The sequence below is a fragment of the Alosa pseudoharengus genome, unplaced genomic scaffold (genome assembly GCF_046254945.1).
Source record: "Alosa pseudoharengus isolate Yale_2024_CS ecotype anadromous, Long Island Sound unplaced genomic scaffold, YU_APseudo_1.1 YU_APseudo_1.1_scf_4, whole genome shotgun sequence".
NCBI lineage: Eukaryota > Metazoa > Chordata > Actinopteri > Clupeiformes > Clupeidae > Alosa > Alosa pseudoharengus.
This window is the reverse complement of record NW_027468774.1, coordinates 43,927,884-43,946,225: the sequence shown is the minus strand read 5'-3', so window position 1 is coordinate 43,946,225 and position 18,342 is coordinate 43,927,884. Positions and strand designations below refer to the sequence as shown.

Genomic DNA, 18,342 nt, shown 5'->3' with positions numbered 1-18,342 from the left:
GTTTTTACTGTAGCTGCTAAAGAAGCATGTCTAACCCACAGCATATCAATCACTCCCCACTACATTAATACTGTGTGTGTGACCATGGCTATTTTGGTTTGGAGTAGCAGTGGAGCATAGCCACCGCCTTTGTTCTGGAGTTCCTTTTTTTTGTTCTGTTTTTGAGGATGGGGATTAAAGCTCTGCATGTGAGTAGCCAATGTCATCTGGGGTTATGCTGGTTATTTAAAAACATCAAAAAAAGGGACTCAACCTCAGGCTCTTTGATGTTTTTGTCAGACATGCTTGCTTGGGGAATTTGATTCCTGGTGAAGGGAGCCGTACGTTGAAATTATTACGAGGCGCAGGCAAGCCAAGGGAAACAAGGCAAGATAACATTTTCAGTGATGATGCAAATTTCATGCAGAATAAAATGTCTAGTTCCTTTTTGCTAAATTTACCATCGAGTTGTGCTGTAATTATCCTTCATGCGTAGCTTCTGGACTAAGGTGACCTTCTCCTCAGCTTCTCTCTCTCGGGCCAGTCGTGACCTAGCACTCGTTTTCTCTCTGTTTTCTTTGCAAGTGCCAGACACATAAGTCTTGGAGTGAAGTTTTTCTTTTTGTAGCTTTTTTTGCTCCAATAAAATGGAGCCCGGGTCAGGTGGTCTGCTGTGCTGATCAGGTGATGAAGCCAGCGGGGAATGCGCGTGTCATTGGCCAAGTGTGTGTGGCTGCCAGCAGAATGATTTGCGCTCTTGGACAAGGAGTTGACTCAGCGAGAGATCGGCTTCCTGAGAAAGAGGGTGGCTTTGTTTTCTCATTCGCAGCGGCCTTCAGAAAGAGGTCCTTTAGGTAATGGTGTTTACAATGGTGTTTACCACGCAGTCATTCCACAGTGCTGGTCATTATGGTAGTGTGGCAGTAGGAGAGAGCAGTCTTCACTGAAGGCATGACACATGCTGATTCAGCATGAAGTTTGAATGAATGAGTCTCAGTATTTGGGATTAAGAGCCACTGTGTGGATAGCCTGACTGGCATTTGTGCAGAGCATGGCTCTTTTTAAAATTTCAAATGATCTGCATGATGGGGGGAAAAAGCTTGTTCTTCATAGCCACTATTCAAAAATGAATTGCACTCTTGCTTTCCATAACAGTGGCATGGTGTGCCCCTGCCAAGAGACACATTCAGAAAGTAAACCATTTCTGGAATACACATGTTCACATAGCTTTTGCTTTTGGACCACAATTTGCCAAAGCTGCAGAGTTAAAAAAAATTCTGACTTCTCAGTTCAGTAGTCAATAGTCATAGTCAATGCCAATGTCATCCTGCTTGTTTTCCTGTGTGTTTATGCTTATGGTAATTTTGATAACACAGATGAATGAAGACCCAGTCAGACCAATTGTAGGAAAAATTCAGGAACAGAGTTTTATTTGATGTGCATCAAGGGAGAGACAGCATGACTTCACCTAAACATCCATCAGCTGCTCTAACTAGACAAGGAAATAGTTAGGGTTTAAGTATCCTTTACCTAACGGGCTGACGAGAGATGGCATTGGTTATCCCATCTCACATGGACTACACTGAATCAGACTCTGATTAGTGGCAACCTGGCAATCCGGAGCAGATAGCTACTGACACAGCCATGCAGGACAGTGAAATACTGTAAAGTCATAATATTCCCGCTTATCTAAATACATAGTCACACACAGATATACTCAGGGACAGTACAGGAACAGAATGAAATTACAACAGCCATCTCATTATGTGGAAGAACAAATAACAGAAACATCAGGACATAAAGCACTTGTGAATATAAAAATCATAAATTCTGAATCCAATACTCTCAATGTCAACAGACACAGAGCTTTCAACCATCAACATTCACCAAGGGTTCAATCTTTAAAGAAATGTTGAAGACATAACATGAGGAGAATTTATTCTACGCTTATCAAGGAGACAGGATTGTGCTCTCAGGGTGTTCCTGGTCTCCTGCGTCCTCGTCCTCGTCTCACCCCACCCCTCGATCCATCCATCACTCTCACTGTGTCTCTCTCACAAACAAACAAGCCACATCCGCTGTGGCGTGAAAAGGCCAGAGTGCCCTTGCTCTCCTCGCTTCCTACCTATCCATCAGCTGCCCATTGTGCCCTCTTGAGTGAGTCATCCATCATGCCATGAATCACACAATCTGTCAGCCCCCTGTTTCCTGCCACGGCTGATGGGCATTGTCGAACCCGCACAATGGCCCCCGATGCGCGTTTCCTTCAAATGCTGATGGGCTGACCCTGTCTGCCCCTAATGTTGATGGCTAAATTTATACGCGATCCATTTAGTCCCGAAGACACTGTGGCCGGGGGGGGGGGGGGTCAGGTCAGCGAGAGTCTGATGAGTGGACAGTGGGCATCATCTGAGTCTGGAGAGGACGTGCCCTGACCCTGACTATGGCACAAAGGGGCGCGGAAAAGTGCAGGGCACGGGGAGGGTGCCCCTTAACAAGGGGTGACGAGGAGGTTATGACTCCACTCCACATATGCACATATTTGCATGTCCACTCTCGGTCAGGAGACAGGAAGTCCAAACTGTTTTGATTTCTGGGGGCTGTCAAGTATTGATCGGGCGAGTCTGTATCTAACCGATCTGTGTGTTTTCCATACTCGGGTGAGGATTAAAGTTTCACTCCAAAACAAACTCACCCCTCCCCCACGTGGTGTTCCTTTCTTTCTCCAACAAACAAGATAAAAATCTTGTGTTCATCCAATGAGAATCAGTGATGGATAGTGTGTCTACACACCACACTGCCAAGAGATCTCCATGGGTATCGGTGTCTGTGGTATGTTCATGTGGGAGAGGCCTGGGGAGGGAGCCAAGGTCGCCTGCCACGCCAGTGTTGAGACTGTGGGGGTCACAGCGTTTGCAGCGTCCACAGATAAAGCCTCGGACTGGTTTAAAGGAGAAAGAGGCCATAAGTAGAAGTCAAGGGGATAGAAAACCTCTCTAAACAAACGAGCTAGTCTTGCTGTCTCTGTAATGTCAGGTTGAAGTTCTGTGTTGTGTTTTGTGTGTGTGTGTGTGTGTGTGTGAGATTGACATTATCTTAGAGAGGGTTTATACGAAGCCAGGGCAGCACAGAGCACATTTCATTGTCCGCAACTAATGAATGCATGACATCATGAGAAAGTAGTCGCCCTGGTGACACGGTCCACTGTTTCTATGGCACGGCTGAAATGGCATTGCCAATTCTTGTGAATGAAAGCCGGGGTGGGGGGGGGGGTGTGAGTAAATAAAAGTGCTATTGGCAGTGTGTTTGTTTGACATCCTCCTCTTGTCAGAACTGGGGGAAGCGGGGCCAGGGTTGGGGTGGGGTGGCGGTAGGCATGAGGTGGCAGGCCCCATGAGGACGCGAGGAGTGTTCCCGGCTGTCTGCAGAAACCAAGTATTTCTCTACACTCAAGTCAGTGTGAACTGCTGTGGGCTGAATTACAAGCAAAAAGAAATGGCCTGCTACACCATACTCTTGCTCGTACTCTTTTTTAAAGGTTGTATTTCTATGGACTAAAATAAATGTATTATGTAAAAGCATTATTTTATGGCGACCATGAAGACATATGCCTTTCATATGCCATATGAACGACTCATGTTGTTTGGTCTAAATGAACATTTGACTTTGGATTATTAGATTGCTGGAACCTGTTGAACAATATGACACGTATATGAACATATTGTATGTTCGTTTTGATATTTTACATTTGCAAGATTTTTCACACAAAGCACCACAAATTATGCTGATTGATTTATCTTTGGTGAATTGTTCAGCATTATCAGTAGGATTCACATATCCATACAAAGGGGAAGTACATAAAATGGGTAAGAAAAACAGGAAAGAAGGAAAGGGAACCTGTCCTCAGCTCAGGGCAGCGAAAACCTCCTGTTTGGAATGAATACCAGCACCAATCAGCACAAACACACTGACAAGAATTTTGTGGTAAAACATTTTGGCCAAACAGCAGACTCTTTGCAGCGGGTACGCAGGACACTTACTGTAACTCCCATTTCAAAAAGCCTGCTGCTGCTAATGTCTCTTTGATTTGTACCAGATTCTTATTTGAGGACAAACCCAGTATGGAATTGACATTATTCAGCTTCTCTCGCTCTCCAATAAAGTGAGATCAAGTGTATTTCTCAATCTTCCATCTTTCCACTGAGGAAGAGTCAGCAGGAGTTTCCTCCTCATTGATGCTTGTAACTCCACCTGTCTTCTCCATCAGTGGCCTGGAGGTCCCTGGTGTCCCATGCAGGCCACACTGGAGAGGAAGGAATTTGTACATCAACAGGACATTCAGACAGACTGAATGAATTGAATGAATGCTACATTTTAGTCATTTCCACTGCAATGTAATTAAAATGTGATTCCATAATGCAGTTTAATTAATCAATGTAATTCATTTTTAAATTTAAAATCAATCAATTAGTCATTTACTAAGGAAACAAATAAAGCCCCTGTGGAAAGGTGCATAACTCCAGTGACAAAACAGTCGCCATACCTAAAATTAAATCACAGACACCAGCATCAGTGAGTTTTAGTTAGATAGATTGAAAGAATGAAAAGTAAACACTTGGCATGACTTAAAATAAATTTTTTGTAAAAAATGGAAATGGCAAACAAATGAAAATAAGACAAATACACATTCTTGTTTCACTTTGATTTCTGAAAGTACTTCATATTCATAACAAATGTGATGGGATCTGGGAAAACTTAAGATTCTAATACCATCCAAGCAACATCCAGGATTTTGCGAGTATAGTATCCAGGATGTTGCTTGGGGAAGGGATCAGAATCCTAAATTGGTGAAATTTCACCATGTGATGGGTTTTCCCAGATCCCACCATCACATATATTTCAAAATGATGTAACCAGAGATGTTCACCAGAGAGGGTTGAAACCGAGCAGTAATCAAGGGTTTATGATTTCACCATGTGATGGGTTTTCCCAGACCCCATCACATATATTTCAAATGATGCAACACCCCCGCCCCCCAAAAAAAGGTATGAGAGAATTGGTATGACTAAAGCATTAAAGATTAGACAATTAATAACATTGTTTGTGTGGGAAAATAGTTCAAATAGAAACTTCTTTATTTCAGTCTAATAGCTAAAGTGAAATGTAAAACTCCCTGGATCTAATGGCATTGAAATGTGGAAATGGCTGCATTTCAGATTTCCCCCACTGGACTTATTTATTTTCTATTGATTGCATCTGTTGTATCTATTTCAGACGTTCAGACTATTTCAGGCAAAATATTCTGCAGGTGCCCACTGGGACAGACAACGATTCCTCCCGCTCATAAGGAGTCGGCGGAAACGCAGATTAAGTTCCCTTTTTGGACAGCAGTAGATCTGGAACCATGAACCTTACTGAATAATTTTATGTCTTTTTAAAAAGATAAGCAGCTTCTTTTGGACTCAGATTGAGGCGAGACTAAAACAATATCATTGAATTGGCCTCTGCCTCCTCCGTTTCCATTGTTTTGGAAAAGTCAGCATTCACTATGATATAATTATCCTGATCTTTGGCTCTCCAGGAACACATAACGGGAAGTAATCTGAGGTCTTATGTTCCCGTTATTTCCATTATGTTTTTACAGAACATTAGAAACAATTTAAGTTTTTTAGTAGATATTTTCCCTTCTTGTTGTACTTTATTTTTTATTTTTTATTTGCATCTTCTGATTCAATTTACTTTACTGCATGTGCTCTTGTTATTTAACTATGTTTGAACATTCAGTGTCACTGATATAATGTCAGTCAAAGTAATATGCCACATTGGACATAAACTACATTCAGAAATAATAATGATAAACCAAACAGGAAGTGTGATATCAGAAGACCCAGCCAGGTGTGAAAGAAACTGAGAAGACAGCGAGAGAGCCAGAGAGGTTTCCTGGATAGAAAGGGAGAGATGGAGGACAGAAACGAGCAGGGCTGAGGGAGCAAAAGAGGAAGACTGTGAGGGAGATAGAGAAGGAGAGAGAGAGAAAGAGAGAGAGAGAGAGAGAGAGAGAAAGAGAGCGGGTGTTGATTATGCTGAGACTGTCTTGTGGGCGACAGGAGTGTGAGAGGGGTGGGTGTGTGAGTGCGGTGGGGTTTTTTGTGTGAGTGTGTGTATGTGTGAGGTGGTGGTTTTGTGTGTGTGTGTGTGTGTGTGTGTGTGTGTGTGTGTGTGTGTGTGTGTGTGTGTGTGTGTGTGTGTGTGTGTGTGTGTGCGCGCGCTCCCTGACTGTGGGCGGTGTGTTTGTGCGGAGGGTGGGGCCACGTGCGAAGACCACAGAGGGCCCATTGATTTCGGCCCAATCAAGGCCAGGGGCCTGTGGGGGGTGGGGAATGGTGTGAAGTCAACACATTCCTCTCATTCCTGCGCTTCCCCACAGGAGAGAATGTCACAGGCACAGTCCCCCCACATCCCTCCCTGTCCTATTCCTCCTCTGGGACGAGTACATCTCTCTCAGTCGCACCTCTCCTTTCCTCTCACTTCTCTTGTTCCCTCCTCTCTTCTCCTCCATGATTATTCTGCCCCCCTCCTCTCCTCCTCTCTTCTCTACCATGTCCTTATTATTCTTCTCCAGTCCTCTCCACCTCTCTCTCCCTCTCTCTCCCCCTCTCTGCTCCAAGGCTGAGGAGCGTTTTCTGCCTCAGGCCGGGTTTTGCCCCCAGTGCACTCTTTTGGGTCAAGGGAGGAATGATGAATTAGCAAATGATGTTTAGGTTTCCATCTGATACCTTGTCGGTCGTGTGTGTTCAAGAGAACTGCATCCCATTATGCGGACCGTGATGAAACGGGGGAATGTCTGTCCACTCCCGTTTCCTACTGTGCCAATAGTAGACCACTCTCCAAAAATATATTGTGATCTCTGCCTAAATAGTCTCAGCCATGCTGTCTTTTTTTGGAATACATTTACTCGGGAAAGGTAAATAAAAACGGATAGAGAGCTCCTCAAATGAATTCAAGCGGTGAAACAGGAGGACGTAAAAATGCACTAAGACGCACTTTTCTCCACCAGCTGGGAGACCTTCAGATGCGTCCCAGCAGCTGTTTCTTTCTTTCTTCACCTCCAGACAACAGGGCTTTGGCTGTTCTGGAGGCCTTATTCAGACAGTGGTTTTGAGGCCCGATTCGGTGGAGATGGAGAGCTCGGCCCCGTCGCCACGTTCCATGTCTCCCCCCTTCTCTGGGGATTTTTTTTCTCCGCCGTAGAGCGCCCCAAGAGAGAGGGTTTGCTGCGCCGCAGTGTTGCCATAGGAACTTTGTTTGCATTTCCCACTGAGTGATTCCGGGGCTACTGGCTTTCAGCTGGAATTCAAACTCTCAAAATTGAGCTCGCAGGTCGGTCTGGAAAAGTAATCGTCAGTCTGCGCGTCGGCTTATTGGAAGACATTTACGGGGACGTTTCCGTCTAGTGAAAATTGTGCATGCAGCCAGGGGAAATACTAGGGAGTTTTCTAAACCCAAAGGCTTGAGGACAGGGCTGCACTGGGCACAGACATCCTCTACAGCCAATTTATACAGACTTTATCTGGGCTTTTTTGTGTTTTGTTTTAACCTTGAGACAAGAGGTTCCCTGGCCATTAAAATCACAGAGGTGAAGTGCACAGTCGTCCATTTTGTGCTGCATCACAGAGCCCCATTGAGCGTGCTCCCGGGTCTCTTCTCCCTCAGCACACCCTGCCTGCACTCCCACTAGGCTCACGTTGAAACAAAGAGCCCTTTGAGCGTGACCTTGACAGATCACTTCCCCGCGCACCATAGGAACCGGTGCAGAGGAATCCGTTCAGTTCGGTATCCATCCAACAACAGATTATCCCTAAAGTAGAGATATATATATATTTCATGAACCAGTGGCATAATGAACAAAGCGGACTGGTCATCACGGTGGTCATCTGCTCAAGGCCAGGGTGAAGTTAGTGGGATGATTAATATTTGCCAAAAACAGATAGATAGCCTATGTTTTACATCAAACAAATGGATTAATGTAATTGTGTTCTTTTAAAAAGCACAAGAATTATTGTCAGTTTATTTTGGCCTACAATCCAATCAAGATGAGTCTGGCATGGTGTATGGATAATGATATTTCAAAGTGATAGTGTTATTATTAGAAGCCAAATGACTTATGCCTGGTTCTCTCAGAGCGGATGGAAATGCCTCTGTTTTGAGAGCAATTTCATCTAATTTGCAGTGACAGCCTAGAGAAACAAATGTCCGAGTGAACATTCAGGGGAAGGCAAACTTCAACAGGAGAACATTGAAACCAGCTGCCTAGGCTTTCCTAACTGTCTCCTGCCAATCACTGAGGCTGTGACTAATGTTGAAGGTTCATCAGCACTACCAAGCTTCTGAGAACAAAAAAAAAAAAATTCTGCTTAAAAGCACCATCACTTATCAAGCACTTCTCTAAAATTGTCAGGAAATGCGTGGTTTGAAAGGAAATTGCAAAAGGATATATTTTTACACTTCATGCAGATTCATGCTTGTGGTGATGGTTAGAGTGATAATGACAACATCAGGCACACAGACTTCCAAAAAGGTTTTGTTTTTTTTAATCAGGTAACCGTTACAATTTAACAGCCTGAGGAATAATACAGACTGAAATTGCACTTCACAACTTTTTCCTTTCTTAAAAAAAGTTTTAAAAAAAGGCATCAACTCCATACATTTCTGTCATAAGAAACAAACAGCAAAAAAACAACCAAAAAAAACTGTACATAGAAGCTTTTTACAAAGCATTTGGAACTCTCCATTTCACAATGCTCTTTCACATTTTTACTTCTTTTTTACACTTTTTACAGAGTCTGCTACATTCTCTTCTCACATTTAGCTGTGGAAGTGCGATCAATGAGAGAATGACTGTTTCCACTTTTTCTTTTTCTTTTAAAAAAAAAAGCAAAGGCATTTCCACAGTGGATGGCTTTGCAAGAAGTCCGACATCTCGTCACATTTAAAAGCCGTAGCCTCTGCCGTGCTAAGCCTTGAGCCAGCATCTGAGGAGGCTACTGGGGGCACTTGAGTCTGTCTCTCCTCAGCGCTCCACACGGTCCTCAGTGCACTGGAGAGGCCGCCTGGGCTGTCTGTAGGGGGAGTGGGTCCCTCCCCCCCAACCCAAGTCTTCCAGGAGAAGCCCCCAGCTTTGAGCTCTCAGGGGCCTGAGACGTGCGAGTAGGGGTCTGGGGTTGGGGTCGCGGGGTCGCGATGGGTGTGCTCTGCGGTCTCAGTCCGTGTCCACGTGGCACGGGTTGGTCCCCAGTCTCTGCGCCTCCCGGTACGCCGTCAGGAAGTCCTTGTAGCGCGGCACGCAGCCGAGCCACGCCTCGCCGAAGCGCACCGTGCCTGTAAAGAGGAAGTCGCCCTCGCCAGGCCTCACGCCACACTGATGGGGCATCTTCACAAGGCCAGTCCAGCGCTTGGCCCGCCCGCCCCCCGACACAAACACCCGCGTCTTCTGCCGGAGCAGCCGGCTCAGAGACACAGTGACTGAGGACCGCTCCTCCTCCTGCTCCACGCTCACAATGCTGCCCTGGGCCACTGGGAGAGGGAGAGAGGGAGGGAGAGAGGGAGAGAGGGTGGGAGAGAGAGAGAGATGGTTTAATTTCAATGTTTGAATTGTGTCCATTACTGCGATTTTGTTATCACTGTTTGTATTGTGTTATTGCACTGTAACTTTGGCAACATAGCATGAGTCATGCTGATGAAGCAACCTTGAACTGAAAGGGAGGAGAGAAGGGAGGAGAAGAAGATTGTAGAGAAGAGAAGAGCTAAGCTGATCAACAGCCGAGTTTCTCTCATCACCTGGTGATTTAGCAAAACCAACAAACCACCAGGTGTGTGTGTGTGTGTGTGTGAGTGAGCGTGTGTGTGGACTGTGTCTAGGCCTTACCGAAGTCGCTGGTGCAGACGGCCAGGAGTACCTCCGTGTCACTGCACGGCTGGCAGGGGGCTGTGGAGAGAGAGCAGGGGGCAATTAGTCGGGTAATTTCACTGCTGGAAAACACATTGCTAAAGTCATCAGCAACAGGAACCCCCCACCCCACACCTCCTCCAGCATATCTGAGGCAGCTAACTCTTCTCATTAGAAAACAAATGATGGAAGTCAATGTGAGCTTGTGACCCCTTCAAGCATCCACTACCTCTTAAAATGCACACAGAAGACAGCCACGTGTGCCTCCACACACACACACACACACACACACACGCACACACACACACACACACCAACCCGAGCGGTGGTAATTAATTTCTCTGGCGTGTGGTTATTTATTTACACTGCAGAGGCAGACCCGGCCGTCATGACCCACTGGCTTCCAGTTAAACACAGAAACCCAGCAGTGGAGGCCTGCAGCACACAGCCGCTCGTTAAACACACACACACACACACACACACACACACACACACACACACACACACACACACACACACACACACACACACAGGCTGAGGGCCACTGGCCAGCCCCAGGGGACACCTTTCAGAGAAGGAACTCCTCACACTCACACAAACACAAACAAAACAGAGTATAACACACACACACACACCAAAAAAAACTTTTACACACACACAAACATCGAACAAATCACACACACAAACAGTTTTAAGAGTTTAAACACATACACACACAAACACACAGTCATTCATTCAAACTCCGACACACACACACAAACTCAAATGAGAACCAGCTGGGGGGGGGGGGGGGTACGGACACAAGACCCCGGCACTGTGACTAGCACACTCTGCACAGAGTCCCAATGGGACCAGTAGCACGAGCCACTCTCTGATGACGCAGCCCTGGACTGAGGGCCCGCTATCTGACCAATGAGAGAGAGAGACAGTGAGAAAAAGAAAGAGAAAAGCTTTGTTTAGAGGAAGTCCACCACTACTTGATCTTGAGCTTGCCCAGATCTCGACAGCAATACTTTCACACAGCAAAACTAACCTCTGGCTTCCACCCCTATGCTTTTTGGCGTGTGTGTGTGTGTGTGTGTGTGTGTGTGTGTGTGTGTGTGTGTAGGTTAGTGGTGGTAGGAAAACTGAACAGCCCAGCATAGACTATTTATAATTCCCCCAACCCCAATTCTCTCTTGATCCAGCAGTGTTAGCGAGCCTGTGTGTGTGTGTGTGGGAGGGGGGGTAGCACTCTAAATGAGCCCCTTCATGTCCGCCCTGTGATGAGTTGACTCAGGTGGCTCACAGACAGGGGTTTATTAGCGCTGGTGCGGTTTTCCTCAGCTGCAAAACTGCCCCCTGGGGCAGGTGTGGAGGTATGGGGAGCAGTGGGGTGGGGTTGGGTGGAGTGGGGTGGGGTTGTTGGGTGGGCTGGGTGTTGCAGAATCAGCAGAAGACTGAGAGGGAAGAGAAGGCAGTAATCCCCGACAAATGGGCTGATCCACCACACCCCAAACCCCTTCTTGACCCCCCTCCACCCTCTGCTGTGTTGGTTCAGGTGGTCAGTGCCCTAGCCCCAGCTAGAGAAACAAAAATCCACCCCAATGACCAACCAAACGGCAATGATGCATAATTTTTTTTTATTAAAAGCAGTCGGTTAAAGGCTTTCTTTTCTTTTCTTTTTTTGAGTAGCCACAACGTTTGTTCTCTGATGCCACTTTGTCCTGCTGAGCTGCTGAGCTAGATAACACTCATACTCAAAAGAATTTTCATGAGAAAACCATCAAGATTGCAAAAGAGCAAAAATAATAACGGAAAAACAAACATGGCGCAACCCCGAACACAAACTTGGTTTGGGCCAACCATCGTTTCATTTCCCAAGAGCTGTGTTGGGGTGTGTGAGTGGTGTGGTGTGTTTGTGTGTGTGTGTGTGTGTGTGTGTGTGTGTGTGGTGGGGAGAGCAGGCCTTAGGTCAGCTGCTGTTGCCACATACACAACCAGTGCAACACCACCGGGGTCAAAGGTCACCCATCCACAGCGCTCAGCTACGGCCGAAACCGAGCCGCCATTCCATGACCAGATGAGACGCCCGTCTCCAAACACCTCAAAGCGGCACCCCTGGTTCCTTCAGGCGGCCTGGGCAGACATTGCCCTCCACGGTAAGAACATCAAACCCAGGCTATGAAGGCCTCCTTAAGATGTTTTTGGTTTTTTTTGTTTGTCTCCCTTTTTCTCTTTCGTCCTTTTTGGTTCATAGCTGCGCCCGGCTCACATGTCAGTGGGACATGACAAGAGGGAGTGGGGTTGGGGAACGGGGGGACCACAGGAATGGGCTGGCATCTGATTCAGCAGCCCGCGCCGGCCCCACATTAACGCAGCGCAGGCCGCAGGCCTGACCACTTCAGAGGTGCGAGGGGAGAGAGGTGGAGCGTGGGGCGGAGGGGTGGGGAGGGGGAACTGTCTCGTCCCCTCCCAACATCTGGGCCCAGATGCATTCCCCACTAATGGAGTCAAAAACTCACAACATAATGGCTATGGCATGGCATCAGAGAGGGAGGAGGGAGGAGAGAACGAGAGAACGAGAGAACAAGAGAGGAAAGGAAAGGAAGGGGGAAGGAGAAAAAGAAAGAGAAAGATGAGAGAGGAAAGAGGAGGACGGGAGTGAGTGAGAGGAAGAAAGAGGCCAAGACAGAGACGGAGAGACGGTTGAGACGGGAGGTGGGGGCAGAGGGGAGTAGCGGAGCGCAAAAGAGCGGAGGGAGAGTGGAGGGGTAGAAAGAGAGGAGGATAGTATATCCTCTCCACATCTGGCCTCTGACACATTCCTTGGTGATGGGAGGGCAAGTCTATCCCAGCAAAGTGGGTCCAAGGCAGAGAAGTTGGAAAATGGAGCGAGAGAGAGAGAGTGAGCGAGAGAGAAAGAAAGAGCGAGAGAGGGAGAGAGAGAGGGAGTGAGAGAGAGAACAAGAGCGAGAGAGAGAGAGAGAGAGAGCAAGCGAGAGAGGTCATCTTACTGATCCTAGCCATCACGTCTCTGTCTGTAGGCCTGCCAGCAAATGAGACACAGACCTGAGGAGGCTTGCCAAGGACAGGCGTGACAAGACCCACTGGATTCAACTACAGGTCTACAAACCACAAAGCCACCGGGTCCACACGACTCCAGAACAGCCCTCATGGTCTCCCTAAGCCCTCACCCCCTTATCCTCACCAGCTCTTCACTTTACACCACACAGCCCGTCTGCTGTGTAGAAGCCAGGGTTTGCACCGTGAGCCAGCGTCCATGGGCCAGAGAGGGATATGTGAGCTCTTAAAGAACAGTAAATAAAGGGTGGAATGAAAAAAGCAGATGTGGGAAGATGGGTTGCTCCGCGTTTTGGGGAAATGAAAAAAAAAGTGAGAAAGGCAGAAAAAAAAACAAGAACACACATGCACGTATCTGCACTGCTTGAGGCCATGAGATTTTGGCAGGTGCACAGCATGAAAACAGAAAAATGATGTTTTTGCGAGTGAGGCAACGTGTTTGACTGGGAGCCTCCATGCAGTGCAGGCCACTGGGGGGGGGGGGGTGCTCAGTGTCCAGGCTCTCCGGGGGTGACTCGGCATGAGCTGAGCTTATACGTCATCAGGGAGGGGGGGGTGGGGTTGATCTGACCTTTCTGATTCGGTCTCAAAACAAAGCACATTCGGAGAAACAGCAGGTCCGTTTGGAGTGAAAATAAGGACACCGAACTTGGGGAAAATGGGAACCAGGGGCCTCGGCTTCAACAAAAGTGGGAGAACTGTCAGTGCTTGTGAGGTCTTCATAAAAACACAAAGCGCATATGTGCACACTGCACGGTATGGCAAAACAAGATTTGTTGAAAATGTAAAAAACAACCATAAAAAAAAAAAAAAAAAAAGAGTTCAGGAAATGGATCAAATGAGTGCCCTTCTCACTTTGAGTAATAGTCTATGGGGGCGATACTGCAACTACCGACCAGAACAGTATGAGTCATCCTCATCCGTTATCAAGCATTAGAAGCTGGATCCACACACACACACGGTCTGACGTTAATCAGTACTGGTGTCTGAAGTGGAGACCTACCGGTGAGCGAGTTGGTCCCAGGCAGGTCGGCGACCAGCTCGTACTGGAAGGCAGTGATGCGGCGGCTGATGTCCTGGTGCAGCACGGCCTCGATGAACACGGCGCCCTCCTGGATGCTGAAGCAGTGGACGCGCGCACCCGCCTGTTCCTCCTCCCGCAGCAGCAGGCGCAGCTTGCCCGACCGGTCCAGGTAGATGTTGGTGCCGCTGGACTCGGCCGAGGGCTTGATGCAGACGGAGAGGCGTGCGGCCGCCGGCGACATGGTGTTGGGCCGCAGGTTGACGATGATGGCGCCCGTCGGGTAGATCCACTCCAGGGAGCCCTGTGAGCAGCGCAGATATACCTGCTCCACGTCCCGCGCATGGCCTTCATGGGTCAGACCACTGGGGGCAGAGGGTGGCATTAAGGGAGTGGGGGGAGGGGGAGGGGGGGGGGGGGGGGGGGGGGGGGAAGGGGTTGGTGGGTTGGAGAAAGAGGAGAGAGAAGGGGGAAGTGGTTAGAACCTGTCAATCAACCCTCAAGCACAAAGGAGGCCTTCACTGCTTCGCTCGCTTGACAATGACTGAATGGCTGAATTAATAAAGTGCACTCTTCCACCGAACCCCCCCACCCCCCCCCCCAACACACACACACACACACACACTCCCTATGATGGCCACAATAAGTCAGGCAAAAGTTAATGTTGCCTTGAATTCTTATTGTGAAAGATTTAAATGAAACATGGTGTTTCAGTTTTAAATGGAAAACAAACAAGACCAGGTTCACTCAACTTGTGTTTTACAGCTACCATCCTACTAATTACTAATTAAGATGTAGTGATTTCTATCCCCTTTTTGATGGAAGTTGGTTGTATCCACATCACTAACATGAGCTGTGGAATACTGTAGGCTATGGTCTTTTAAACCCTGAATCACAGTCTTAGGGCAAACAGGTGCTCCTTGACCATAGGCAAGTTCCAGCTTTTAGATAGATAGATATACTTTATTGATCCCTAGGGGAAATTCAAGGAGTTTAACACACATTGACACATTTTCACACGTGCCCTATCCCTGCTAAATGCCTTCTCTGACCACTGACTACATTCTCTACTTAGAAGTGCGAATCAGATCTGTATGGAGCTCGGGCATTCAAATGCTGAAATTCTCCCAAATACAGAGACTGGAAAAAAATGTCAGTTTCACTTAACTTGGCCTAGGGAGAAAAGACTCTGCTTCAAAGGAGGCTTTGAGCTTTAACGTAATTGTTAAGAGCAGTTTGCGCCTGAACTGACTCCAAGCTGAACCTAATGCCAAGGAGAAGGCTTTCTCTGAGGGCAGAATAGAGAAGAAAAAATGCAGTTAATATTGTTTCACGCAAGGTGTTGAGGCCCACGCGCAAGACCGCCTGCATGACCGATCACGTGCAGGCCCAACTCCATGGATCTCCACAGACTCTCTCTCGCTTTCCCTCTCTCTCTCTCTCTCTTTGCCTCTGCCCTTCTTTCTTTCACTGTCCCAATCCCTCTTTTTCTCTCTCTCTTTGTTGGTGCCGTGTTCTTCTTTCGTCACTTTGGCAAAGGCACGGCCTGGCACAAAGCCTTGGAGAAGCTATTTGAAACAGAAGTCAGTGATCCAGGGACGCACGGCGCGGTGTGGCCCGGCTCCGGCTCGGCTCTGGCGTGGTGCAGAAACAGTAGCCGGGAGCCAGCGGCAGGCAAGTGCAAATGCAGGTCACGCAGTGCACCTCGCAACAGCTCTTTTCAGACCAAGAGGAGGAAGAAAAAAAAAAGATGGGGGGGAAGTGGAAGCGCTCAGGCCGGGCAGCACTTCTGTCTCTGGGCACGGCCGGCACAAAAGACCCTCAGCTTGCCCTCTACCAAACTGCACATCATCTGGGGCTTTCATTTATTTCATTTTTGTACCCCACCCACCCAGTTTTAGGCGGGGGGGGGGGGGGCAAGGCCCAAAATCAGCCATCTGCCTCCCATTGCCACCCACAACCCCGGCGGTTAGGGCTGCTCCACAGAAGGGACGCCCCAACTTCAAACTGGAAATGGCTCCAGGCGGCGGGAGAGGGCAGCGTGGCGGACTCTTAAATCTTGCACTGGCCTTCTAAAGCGGGACATGTGCTGCCGAGCCGCACGACAGGCCTCTTGCCAACACGTCTCTAATTATGTTTCTTTTTAAATACATTTTTTTTTTGCATTGCAGTAACAGGGGGGCCTGGCTGCTAATTAACAACAGATCATCGGTTCAGCCTTTCAACACATCATGCTCTCTATGGCCCTGGGGTGAAAGCTCATCATCATAAGCTTTTTCTAGGTAGTAGGCCATTTTTAATACCTCTATTGAAACTGTCATTTCAGAACAGGTTAGATTTTAAAATAAATATGTGACCTTTGTCAAAAGTACAACAGCTGTATTTGAGAGTTGATTCATACATAATTTGGCATTTGAATAGCAATTAGGATACCAATGTCCAGTGTTTTCTACACAATACATAGGCCTGTTTAGATTTTATTTTAGATTGTATTGGGTCTACTACGCTACTTTTGTGGATCTTTTTATGGATCTGACTGTCATGGGTTTTCAATATGAGCAAAATAATCATAAGAAAATGCCAAACAACATTTCTTTGAGCCTCATACTAATTAAATGTAGTCTAGTTCTAACATAGTTCGAATCTTAGAGAATATTTAACGTAGTGAGCAAAGATGTAGGCTACGTCTGAAAAAGACTGATACTTTATCTCTTGCCAAAGTTTACTTAGTTGGTTCGCTCCCTAATCAGTGCCAGCCCAGATTTATGATAGAGCGAGGGTGAATTCGATACTTTGCGGAGAACCGCTTCTACATTTTGGCAGAAACTAAGCACTTTCAATAGTTTCACAACAGGCCAAGCTTGCACTGAGAGTTTCACTGGCCAAGGTCAATTATTTTACCTTGCGGTTCTTTGCAAATGGACTTGCTGTTAGGCCTACCGTCTGCCTTGCCGAAGAGCAAGTCAACTTACCACAAGTGATAACTAAGTAGGCCTACATTTCACAGGGATGTATTTGTTGGGGAGCATTTTCCGTGGGTTCAGGCATGTAATAGCCTACTTAGTCCACAAGCAACCTGTACGAAATTAAATGAATAGCTTAAAATTAGGCTACTCATTCATTACGTGCACACAACCAACGCATGTTGCACATTCATAGGCTTCAAATCAAAATACAAATATAAAATACAAATGCAATGTGTTTGATCAACGTAATTTTCCAGCATTCTTCATTTATTTCAGGACTAGACTGCACGTTTGCTCGAACTGAATGGTTCTTAGATGCCACTCTTGCCAGAAAAAAATGCATTTTCACTCGGGAGGACAACCGGACACAGCAACGTCAGTGTAGTTTCAATAAATCATGGAGCAATATTACGTGATCTCCTCTAAGGGCAGAAAAGATCTTGAGCGATTATTAAGCATATTTATTTGCAAATGGTATTGCCTTTTATTCTTCACAAAAGGCAGGCAACTGTGAAAAAGTTACGACTAGGCTACAGCCTGATAAACCGTGAATGCTACCTCTCTGTTAAAGTTAAGCAGTGTATCTGACAGTCCGTAGAAGAACAGTCGTCTAAACAAATGTAAACTGTAACTTACCTTCCTCTCCAACTACACTGGTCACTGGAATATTGAGAGACTGCTATCCGACATAAAATCAGAGCAGATAGTAAAAACGCCAAAAACGGTGAGAGCATGTTTGTCCCACCGTCTTTCCTCCCCAATTCGATAGTAGGTCACTTGGAACTCAGGTAAAAAATAATCCGTTTCCGCAACTTCACCTACATTGTGTTTCCGTATACACATAAAAGTAACGAAGACCTAAACTGTAGGCTATTAGTTTTCGGTAAACCGTTTTAAAAATATCTAGAGTTACTTCACATTATGTCCGTTCACCTACGATGGCACTTCTGAGTTTGCGTTCCTCAAAAGCGCAGTGAGTAGCCTATCTTCTCGACTACTCAGATTCCACCCAACGTCACAGGCTCAGCTGACGGACAAAGCACGCTTGCGCACAACCACATTTCGAAGTGTTTGAGACTGGCTTTGAGGTTAAACGAGAGGGCACAGGATTGGTCACTCCTACTATTCGACCACTCTGGCTTTCACTTTCCCTATATAGAAGCAAGACAGCTGAAGACACAAGTTTGAAATCTGTTGCATCTGTGGTTATTTTATCCCTGGCTTAGGCTACAATTTGCTTCAATTTTGTATCTGAAACTTTAAACAGTCCTAGATCTAACTTTTATCAAATAATACTTTCAATTTTATTTTTTATATATTTTTGTATGATTAACTCATCAACTCATTCAGGTAGAAATAAACCTGTT

The 18,342-nt window shown here is 46.7% G+C and overlaps 1 protein-coding gene across 1 annotated transcript; it reads right to left on the bottom strand.

The window, feature by feature from the left end:
* Nucleotides 1-8,547: 8,547 nt before the first annotated feature.
* metrnla (meteorin like, glial cell differentiation regulator a) lies at nucleotides 8,548-17,986 on the bottom strand. Its single transcript, XM_076266517.1, has 4 exons — nucleotides 17,612-17,986; nucleotides 13,992-14,374; nucleotides 9,905-9,964; nucleotides 8,548-9,552 (listed from the first exon to the last, which is right to left on the bottom strand). The coding sequence occupies exons 1-4, from the start codon at nucleotides 17,707-17,709 to the stop codon at nucleotides 9,239-9,241; spliced, it is 855 nt and encodes a 284-aa protein (XP_076122632.1). The 5' UTR covers nucleotides 17,710-17,986; the 3' UTR covers nucleotides 8,548-9,238.
* Between the last annotated feature and the right edge of the window lie 356 nt (nucleotides 17,987-18,342).